An 11,649-nucleotide genomic window follows, 5' to 3' on the forward strand; every position below is an offset into this window, starting at 1 on the left:
TTCATAACTGTATATACCCCCCCTTGACCCCATCATGGCCTATACTAAACATTAAAATGTTGACACCAAAATTGACACACTACAAAAAGTTCCCAAAATAATATAATAACTGGTTCAGATTACATCTAGTCGTCTTCAAATGATTCTTTTTTACATCCAGACAATATCATCAATGTACACTTTGCATTACTTATCAACACATTAAGACACTCATAACTTCGCTGTCTGTAAAATGGAACATTTACGCGTTTGGGCTGAGTGAGCCTTCATCAGAGAATCCACATCTAACAGACTCAACTCATTTTATACATAAGGTCAGAGTTAACCTACAGCTGAAATCTCAAGTCAATCACCAAGGAACAATGAATCCCTTAAGTTGTATGCAAGAACAAAGACTTTATTTGATTAATTAATTAATTAACATTAAGTTACTTTGCTTTTAATATAGAAAGAAGTCCCACTGAACCCCTCAAAGGTAAACGTTTAATATATTAGGAGGGGATGGGACATTTTGCACAGCCTTTTTGTTTTATTAACGACAGCAAACAAAGCGCACATCATTAAGAGCAGTGTCGTCTCCACGCCCTTGACGTCCCTCCACCCGTGTCTGGATCCCACAGATTCTTCCTCCACTGTGACACATTTGGCTCCAGCTTCCCCTGCTCCCCCACGGCATGCCAGAGCCTGTGATGATGTCACCTTCGCTGCATACGAACTCGATGTTGTTGACGGCAGTGTCGTCGCCCTTACCCTGTCTGTCCTCCACCTTCAGCTTGAACCTTGTAAGCGCCCCGGATCTGCACGACATCGCGGATTTCCACTCACCCCAGCTAGGAGAGAAAAGCACACAAACACTACGTTTCAAACTTGTGGATCTGATACTTTTGTATGACGCTGTAGTATTGTGTTAATTTACGGACAAAATAAAGTTCAAATGTGGCCGACAGCGACGTCTTATTTATTCCCATGTGTAAAAATATAATGAATGAATATTGTGTAAAGTGTGAATTTATAGGTGTCGTATGCTCACTATCCAGGATTTGATTCCACGGTACCGGTATGTCTCCCATCTTTGACACAAGTCAGGCGAATGCCGTTCACTGCAGTGTCATCACCGTCACCCCGCCTGGACTCCACCTGTATACAATAAACAACACAAGCAGAGATAATAATTATAATTATTATTATATTATTAGAAGTAGTATTAGTATTACAATTTACAATTACAATTTACAATTTAGGAATTTAGCTGACGCTCTTAATCCAGAGCGATTTACATTAGGCAAGAACAAAAGTATGGGAATACATCACATATATAAAATGCATTTATCAAGAAACATGCCTAAGCTAAGAACGTAACTAGAACATATCTATATAATGACACTATACATATTAACTATACATATATACTATGCTATACATATGTACTATGATGTGCTATGACTACATACAATGCAATTATTGTGCTGTCTACATGACATGCTATAAGTCTGTTTCAAATGCTATCTAAGTCTAAAAAGTGCTATCTAAGGGGGTAGGATAAGTGCTATGGGCCATGATGGAGTCTGAAAAGGTGGGTCTTCAGACTACGGCGGAAGATTGGGAGTGATGCTGCAGTTCTGATTGCAACGGGGAGTGCATTCCAGTATTAGTATTACTTAATGATGTGCGCTTTGTTTGCTGTGAATAATATGAATCTGACATCCACTTTGCCACATGCATGACATGCTGAAATGCATTTACTCTAAAAGGTTGCGCCCAGTGCAATAAAGCAGCAGTTAATATCTCAACATGAAATAATCAATAAAGAAACAAAATGTTGCCATTAATAAGACTCACATCACATATGGCACATGAAAGGTAGGGTAAGTGAAAAGGTAAAAAAAAAATATATATATATATATATATATATATATATATATATATATATATATCCCAGAACAAGAGACAGTGGTTTCAGGTATAAACTTAAATTATATTAAATATGGTTTTGGTTGTGCAACATTTATGATCATACTTGGATAAAAAGGTTGGATTTCAATGTAATAAATAGAATTGAAAATGGCAAGGTAAAAATGCACCCTATGCAAAGGGAGTCACATGATTAGAGTGTCGCGTCACTCACATGACGTCACCTGTCAGTAAGGGTCAGAGGTTGAACTGAGTTCCTGGAGAGAAGTATTTTTGGGAACGTCAGAGAGAGACAAATATTCAGTAATCTGCACATGGTTCAAAGGCGCACACGGTACATATTCTTTATTGTGTTCTTTTGAGTGTATTGTGTTTGTTGTGTATTGCCTAATGTTGCTGTAATGTAGAAATATGGACTTTGTTTGATTATTTGAATGCACATGTGTGGACTCTCTAATCACTGTTTACAATGTGTGGACTCAAAACTGAACAAAATCACTTACCCTACGTTTTTTACAGAGAAAATTGTCTCTTGTGACCCAGGCCTAAAACTGGCGTACTATACAGGTGGGAAGGAAAAGGATGTATAAGAGTATACTCAAAGTCTATCCTGAAGCTGTCTCTCTTTATTCTTAATCTCCTTTTTGCTGTTGTGTATATTTATATATGTACTCGTAATTTTTCGTTGTTGCAGTAATTATATGTATAAAAAAATATATATATATAAAAAAAGAGAATTGTCTCACCCGCATACTGAAGCCCTCGGCGTAAGAGTCTAATGGACACATCTCCAGGGGGCCCCAGGAGCCCCAGCGGGCACCGTTTTCAACCCTCAGCGTTTGGTAGTATTCCCTGGCTGACAGCTGCTGTGTGCAGAGAGCCAACACCACCACCACCACATGGATGTTCAGGAACATGGCTGTAGAATAAGTTGGGAGTCAGAAACGATGTGGGGCTTTATATAGTTCCCATGAACAGTAACATGGTGCCTCAGGCCCGCGGGAAGTACTTTACACTCGCAGGGGCTGAGCGTCTAGTAGGGGGTGCGCGCGCGTAGCGCGCGCCGCAAAAATGCGCGTGCACGCGCATCATGCACGCGCATTTTTGCGCATTTTTACGCGCAAACGTGGCCTTTACTTTCCCTCTCCACACGCAAGTTATATGAACGAACTGACACAGGCAATTAACCAGGATAAGGTGCCAATACTGTGATACAGCATATTTTATTATTTTTTTTCCTTCTTCCCCTCCTGTTCGAGGGGGGGCTGTGCCTGGGGGAGGGGGTGCTACAGCCCCCCCAGCACCCCTACTTCCCTCAGCCATGTGGTGCCTACACTTTATATGCCAAAGCTGTTTCCTGATGAGCTTAATCAGTGGGGTTTCCACCACAAGTCTTGCAGCATTCCGGCCATTCCCATCTTATGTCAACATAGGGGTGTGTGTGTGTGTGTGTGTGTGTGTGTGTGTGTGTGTGTGTGTGTGTGTGTGTGTGTGTGTGTGTGTGTGTGTGTGTGTGTGTGTGTGTGTGTGTGTGTGTGTGTGTGTGTGTGTGTGTGTGTGTGTGTGTGTGTGTGTGTGTGTGTGTGTGTGTGTGTGTGTGTGTGTGTGTGTGTGTGTGTGTGTGATACGCGCTTGCACGTGTGTGTGGTGCAATACGAGCGTGCGCGTGTGTGTGGTGCAATACGCGCGCGCGTGTGTGTGGTGCAATACACACAACAAGGAAAAGGCACTGTAAGAGCCATAGTGGGGGTTAACGAGTCCTATCCAATGCACCTGTGTGATATTAGGAGGTTAACATGACCTGTAGAATGCAGCTCTGTGGGTTCTGAGTTAATTGTATTAATGAGCCTTAGCCAATGGGATGCTCCTTGCCATGTTGATTAGCAACTCATATTGTCTGGGGGGTTTGCTGGCAGTGTGAAGTGAAGCAGCTTTAGTCCAGTAATAATGTCACTTGACCTCTAACTAATTGCAAAAAAACCAAACTCAACTGATTTTGTATCCTAAATGTGTCCTGAATGAGAGGAAAAAAGTTGCCTGGAATTGCATGGGGGGAAATTAGTTTTAATTCAAAATGGCCGCCAACTACACTATTATTACATAATGCTATTACATATCTTGAAAGCCGAACACTGTATGAAGTCGACATTTGACAGGTGTGTTGCTGAGGACCCATGGAAATGCAGTATCAAATTTGAACTTGTTTGGATGAGCGGTTCTTCAGAAAACTGCAATTACAGTAAGTGGCCCATTCAAAACAAGCATATATGTCCAACGGACACCAGTTTCATTCAGATTGAATGTAACAACAAAGGGTTACTGTCTGAGGCAAAGATCAGGTATGTGACAAAGGTATAAATATATCCTACTACTGTTAATTCTTGTCATGATATTGATCCACTTTAGAATTGGTTAAATTATGCACATACACACACACATTATGACACTACAAAATGTCATTTTCATCCTCGTCGTCATTGTGCATCTGAATTGAGTTAGTGCAGCTGGACCCTCTGCAGTGTCCACATGCCGGAGTGCACTCGATATTGTTCTTTTTGCATGTGCATCTCAGGGTGCTGCAGTCAGCCTGGCAGTTGCACTTGATGACCCGCAGAAGCTTTTCTGGAGCAGGTGGTAGGGTTGTCTGAATTGGCACAAACCCTTCATCACATTTCTGCCATCCCCACTCTGTAGGATTTGGTCCGTCTGTAGATCCCTTCCATTCTTGTACTTGCAAGTACACACGTAGGTTGTGATACTTTGCTGCAACTGATGTTGGAGGTAAGACCTGTGGCTGAATGTAAGTAGAGCTAGATGCCACCTTCTCACAGAACCGATGATATCGGAGGGTGTCCAGGGTGTCCGTTGACTTTCCGCTGTAGAGAATCACCATTGCTTTCTCTCCTGCTTCTGCCACATTATCTGTAGAAGCTGAATGTCCATAGAACACCTCGGCTTGCTCCCGGAATATGGCACTGTCTTTGAATTTTTTGAGGGAAGCTCCCTTTCCAATCCCATGGAGGCGAGATGTAGTGTCGCATCCAAGAACTGCATGTAAGAACAAGATGTGTTTACATATGTCTGGGCCAAGCAGTTGTTTTGTAACCTTGATGTTCCAATTGCGAGTCTTCTTTATGCTTTTCTTCGACTCCGAACAAAAGAACAGGTCATGGGAGTCTAGGCTAGCATGGTAGCAGAGAAGAACTAAGAGGTCTGTGTCATCCCCTATTAGTACAGTGTTGTTGGTGGTAGCACACTGCACAGCTTTCTGGACAATCAGCAGGTCAGCATCTCCTGAGGCATGGTGTGTCTCACAGTTAGCTTTCTGCAGTTCTTCACTTAGCATTGAAATAAATCGCTGCTTGTTCTGCCTGTTAGCCAAGAACTGTTCCTTCTGCATTGTGACAATCATGTCAGCTGTAAATGTCACAGTGGTGCCAAGCTTCCCCTTTGACCGTCTTTGGTGTGTCATGTCCTTTGTGTTACTACTTTCATATCCATCAAACACCACTACAGCCTTGCCATATTTCTTCCGTACATAGTCTGTATACTGGTGGCATATCTCTTTATAAGTAGATCCATGAGACCATGGGATGCGTTGCAGAAGTGCTCCCCCATCCAAGACATACTGACTGCCATCCTGTACATTTTCTGTTGGAACATGAGGCCCAATACAACCCCAGATTGCATCGGCAAGTGCTGGCTTATTTGCTTCCCGAAGCAGTAGAGCAGAATCAAATAGGGCTGGGGGATAGCTACATAGCTCATATTTGAGGGCTAATTCAAGTTCATCGCATTTCTGTGCCACTAGGACCAGTCGCTGAAAGAGAAGTTGTGGATCAACTTGAATTGCATCTCCATCGATTTTTACAGAACACTTAATACCAAGGGTCACAGCTTGATCCTTCCTCTTGAAGGTGTACTCTACAGGTCTTTGTCCATCCATAGACTTGAGTATTGCAGTGCCAACTGACTGTGCTGTGTCAACGTTGACGGTTGAAAGAGCATGTTCCCCAGTGGAAATGTTCCGCAAACTAGGGTCATTGCTGAATGGACTTCGCTCCTGTAGGTAACGGAGAACTGTCAGTGTGTCCTTCCAGTCACGGGCTTGCCTCGCGTTGGTCATATCCTTGTTCTGCTCTCCAGTGTTGTAGTTGACCCCTGTTATTCCCTCCATTGCCTGGTTTACCTCTGCACAGGCAGGCATTGATAGCAGCCACAACAGACGTTGTTGCTCGGTCATCCCTCGTCCCCGTGTGAGCCCACCACTCGTTTTTAAACTTCTCATCAGAACCTGCTCAATGATCAGGTCAGGTGAGAGACCTGCCCACAGACGATCACTTCGGCGAATCACGTGGAATCCTTCCTCAAACCGCTTTTGAACTTCTGGGTGTTCGGCCTTGAGGTTGTGCATCTGCTGCAGATACACCCTGGCAGATTTGGTGTACAGATTGTGTCCTGATGCTGCCAGATAGGGTAGCATGTCCTGGATAGCCTGAAGATGTAAGGCCCAGTTCCCTGTGCGTTCTGCAGTTACATATTTCCGTAAGATGTCCAACATGTCCATGTACTGAATCCAGAGAGCTGAAGTTCTAGAGGACTCCTTGATCGACTCTATGTGCTCCTGGAGGCGGTCTTTGATTCTGACTAGAGCATTAGACAGACAGACTTCTTCAGCATTTATAGTCCCATTCATCAGCTTCTCATAGATCTTAAAAGCTTCATCCAGGTCGGGATCTCTGCTCACATCTGTTGTCTGATGATCTTCAGCTGACGCTGCCTCTCCATCCTGGTCTGTGTTTCCAAATTGTTGTGGTAGCTGGACATCAAGCATGTTTGCTAGCAACAGTGCATTCAGGGCTGCATCAACAATTGAGTGTGCCCGAACTGCTCGTGCAACAGCTTTGCCAGACATCATGTGGATTACTGCATTTGGGGCATAGATCAACTCCAGTAGCTCTTGTAACCCAGATGAAGCCATCAGGTGTCCAATGCAACCAAGAAAGCTCATCTCTGCATGAAAGCCACCCAAACGTAAGACTATTCGTCTCAGATCACTTTCCATAGGCTCGGAGTCGATAATCATGAGTGACTTCCACCAGAGTGGCTGATCAAACGTGATTATCGGAGTGACATTGTGGCGTTTTGCATGCTCACTAACAAAAGTCAGGGTTGAGTATATGCATGTGCTATCATTTGGATTCAGATCGATCATTGGTAGAAACATAACGGTAGCCTTGCCAGGGTGGTCACCTTTATGCACAAACTGCATCATTCCTGACCATGCAGGCCTGGGAGACCCAAAGAGGATGGATATTTTCCACAGAACATCAAGATTTTCATAGCTGTTCTGGACATGAAGGTTGACAAGATTCTGGTAGGTCAGTTCCGTCAAACTGTGCCTTTCATCTTTATGGTACCGTATTTGTACCCTCCCAACCATTGCCACATCCAAGGCAGTAGCTTTGGCCCTGAGGATTATCTGTCTTGTTTTAATTTCAGGGGTTATGGTCGCAATCATCCCCATACCATGGAATGTACCAAGCCCATCCAGCGTGCGGATGTTATGGTCAACATTGTCAGCCACATATTGGACAAACTCTGTTGATAGATCAGCAATGTTGGTTCCATGGGATTTGGCCGCATTTCGTTCAAACTGCTGCACCTCCTGGTATGAACAACAAAACCCAAGGTGATGAGTGTCAATGAGGAAGCGTGATGCAAAGTGATGATATAGTTGCACGCCCAACCCAAACTGAAGTGGTGCTAACATGACTCTTGGTCTAGTTGCCTGCATCATTGCTTGTCCGATTGATGCTACTTTGGCTTGAGTTTTGGTCCCAGTAAATAATTCTTCCAGGAGCATCCGAAGAGTATCTGGAAGAAATTTTATCCCAGCCTCTTTTGATTCTATGTCATCAATAGCTGGATAAGATTCATTGGATAATTCAATGTCTTTGATATCTTGTTTAATGAGCTTTGCAGCTGCCCGCACAAGCTTGATCTTCTCTTCACTTGTGTTTGTTTTATTTTGCTGTGTCTTATAGTAGTCTTGTAGCACCATCCTGGCTGTTGTCCTGAGGGTAACCACATTAGGTTTTCCATTGATGTCTGTGAAAATTACGTTTTCACCAAAGTGCTCTTGCAGCCTGTTTTTCATGTGGTAGTTACTATATGCTTCATGTTCACTGTGTGCAAGCTTATGCTGCATGAGGTCAATTAGATCATTTATGGTGATCTGCTCATCATCATTTTCTTCAATATACTTAACAACCTCATAGAATGCTGCTATCCTCTCATCAACTTGAGGCCGACCAGCCTTCACCCTCTTGGACTCTTGTGTGTTTATGTCATGCGCTAATGGTATCTGTTTATTAGTGCGAAAATTCACATTGCAAGTCTGGTGGTAGACTGCATCTGCTGCGTGTAGGTCATGCACATGCAGAATCCGTGCCTTCACAGTCTCTGACCAATCGTCACCTCGTTCGTGACAGATTTTCAAAAGTGTATCCTTGGTTTCAATTGTCTTGACTTCGAGAACACCATATTTCTTTTTCTTGTTTACAAGCTGAACTGGTGTACCACAAAAGAGGCAATGAGTTTTGTAAGAGAACCCCCCTGAACTCGATCTTAGTGTATGACTTTCACTGCTTGTACTTGATTCTGACTCTTGTTGCCTCCTTAGGGTTAGGTCCTTGGCTATCTCTTTTGGGTGAATGTATTTTAAGCGACATCCTTTGTGTACCTTCTCACCAGGTACAGTATGGATATTGTCTCCCCTTGTTTTACTGGCCTGGTTTATAGAAGAACTTCCCTTCTCTCCAAGTGTTGATATTGACGGCCCTCCTCCATCCACACTTTTCTTGCAAATTACACACTTTTCAATTACCTCCATTTTGTGCAAATGTAAAACATACAAGTGGGGTGTGTGTGGGGATGACTCAGAATGCAGACAAAATGCAGTGAAACAGGTTTATTGAAAAAAGGGGAAAAAAAGAAAACGTCAAAACAGGCAAGGAGCAGGCAAAATCTAAACGGTGGAAGGCAAGGGGTCAAAATTCAAAGAGCAGTCAGCAAAGGCAGAGGTACCGGCAAGGTTTGGGCAAAATCGTGGTCGACTACAAAGCAGAGATCAGTAAGGGCAAAAACTAGAACTAGGCTTGGAAAATGCTTGAGAGCTTGGGAAACACAAGGCAATCTGGCAAGGACTGGAGAGAGACTGCAGGCTTAAGTACTGTGGCTTATGCTGTGTGTCCAGACACACCCACACCTACTCCTATAGGTCAGACTGACAAAATCAGTATCTAGGGTACTGGGAAGTTCAGCTATAAATAAAAAATCACACCCGTGTGAACTGAGTGGTGTAAGGTCTGTCTGACGTAATGAAATCATGTCCGACGTAATGAAATCACACCCGGGTGTGATTTCATTACCTGGCTTTGTTTGTGCAGAAAAAATTAGCATGGTTGCTATGTTCACCCTGTTCACCCGGGTGTGATTTCATTACGTCATTACAACAGGGTGAACATAGCAACCATGCTAATTTTTTCTGCACAAAAAAGCCAGTTGTAGGAGTGGTTTACACCACTCAAAAAGGACAGCTGGCTTAACCAGCTAGTTGGCATTAATAAATACCATTATTGAGGTTGGTTCATCAAACACTGCTACATGACACTTAATTGAGTTGTTTGATCAGTACTTAATCAGTTGTGATTGTGTGATCATAATAAATTCTTGTCACTGACATTCTGTATCCTTGTTTTGCTAGGCTTTTATCAAATTGTTATATGGGTTTCCCCTGTTACTTCCGCCCATGTGTCAAATATGCTAATTATCTCATTAATTATGCACAATACAAAAATGTGCATTGCAGAAATGGATTCTACAGGAAAACATACACAAGGATCAACTGAGAAAAGTTTGGTAAACCCTTTTATCAAATTGTTATAGGGTTTAGCATAGTGGAATCTAGCAGAAAGGGCCAAAAATCGTTTTTGGAGGGTCATACTTTACAGGCCATTTTCAAAACTTTCCCCTCAGACAATTCCAGGCAACTTTTTGTATGTTATTCAGGACATATGTAAGATACAAAATCAGCTGAGTTTGGTTTTTTTGCAATTAGTTGGAGGTTGACCCCTTTTTTTCCATATAATGCCTGTACTACTTGGGAGCAACACAGTTTTTGACCACACATACACACACAGAAAGGAAATAAGTTTTTGTATTGTTTTTTGATCAAAGTAAAGAACCTTTTTTTGTACAATACTGTGAAGAACTCCTTTTGTGCGTCAAGCTTTTGCCCTAACCGTAGACTGCTACATTTAAGTGTGCAAACTTAAAGAAGAGGAAGTTTGCCACTACAGGCACGCTCAACACAGTGGAAATATTATCTGCACTCTTTTTGTTTAGTAGACTTTAATACAGCTCAGCAGCAGTAGACAGCAGCAGCCTCTTCGGCACGTAGGCCTCAGTGTTTCTAACTCATGTTAGTAATGCTGAGGAAGGCCTATAGTCCATGAGCCAGACCCCCCTAATTTGCGCGTTAATTACGAAATGGGTGGGCAAATTCTTGTTTGAATTTTTGACTAGCTGTACTTGTCTACTTCACATTTTTGTATGATAACAATCGCAGACTAGCAGCTTAGTGGTAGTTATCAATTATCATGCATTGAGTACATGCACCCCTATATTGCCACATGCAAATTGTGACAACAAATATATGATCAACTTTTGAACCTTACTTTGTGCAGAGACCAATGAAACCACTTTTCTGCATAATTCAAATATGGGAAATTGATTGGAATGGTTATTTTACTTCCACAAAACTTCCATATATGCTTAAATGGGCTTTTAATGCAGTATTTTGCACACACATCTAAGAAATTTAAAATAAGGCTTGCAAATATCCCCATTTTGGAAGTGTGTGCTAAGAACCAACATGTTCCTAATGGCTATAGAAAACTGCTCACCATTCTAAGCTTTAATATGAGTGGTAACATGTGTTTGTACGTTTTGTAACTCTAGAGATACAATCAGAAACACTATTATAGTGTGATAACACGAGCCAGGGCCATAGCTATAGAATCAAATCGGTGGGCAAAGCTGGTGTGATCACAGTTTGGCATGATAACCATTGCAGACACATAGCTTAGTGGTCGTTATCATGCATTGAATATGTGGCCCCCTATATCACCACACACATTCTTACAAAAATACATGATAAATGTTTGAGCCATTATTGTGTAGAGACCTATAATCACACCTTTCTGCATAATTCAAGTATGGGTAATTGACTGGAATAGTCATTTTACTTATTCAATACTTTCATATATGCTTAAAACTCGACACCAGGCTGGCTGAAGAAGTTCCTCATGCAGAAGACCCCAACACGTTGTAGTGTCTGGCCCTTAGACTTATTGACAGTCATGCCGAAGCAGGGTCTCACTGGAAACTGGTGGGGCAGAGTGAATGAATGGATAGATGATGTTGGTTGGACACAGGGTGATGCGTGGCCGTGGACTGAGAGTGCATCCCGCATTGACACCAACCACAGATCTTGCAGCTTTAGGCGTGCATCTCGTGCTTTGTCTGACTCAGCTCTCTATGCACGTTGTTGTGCGTCACGCATCCGGTTGCAGTATAGGCTCGGGTACCTTTGGGCATATTGGCATGTAAAAAAGGTGATCTGTAACTGCCATCTATTAGCCAATTCATCGTTCTGTTGAGCTGGTCAAGTCA

At 42.6% G+C, this 11,649-nt stretch overlaps 1 protein-coding gene across 1 annotated transcript; it reads right to left on the reverse strand.

Annotated features, from left to right (window-relative positions):
- Positions 1-382: 382 nt before the first annotated feature.
- Positions 383-2,866, reverse strand: LOC306926594 (vitelline membrane outer layer protein 1-like). Its single transcript, XM_079505946.1, has 3 exons — positions 2,658-2,866; positions 1,031-1,137; positions 383-830 (listed from the first exon to the last, which is right to left on the reverse strand). The coding sequence occupies exons 1-3, from the start codon at positions 2,826-2,828 to the stop codon at positions 533-535; spliced, it is 576 nt and encodes a 191-aa protein (XP_079362072.1). The 5' UTR covers positions 2,829-2,866; the 3' UTR covers positions 383-532.
- Between the last annotated feature and the right edge of the window lie 8,783 nt (positions 2,867-11,649).

Source organism: Electrona antarctica, assembly GCF_951216825.1.
Source record: "Electrona antarctica genome assembly, chromosome: 7".
Lineage (NCBI taxonomy): Eukaryota > Metazoa > Chordata > Actinopteri > Myctophiformes > Myctophidae > Electrona > Electrona antarctica.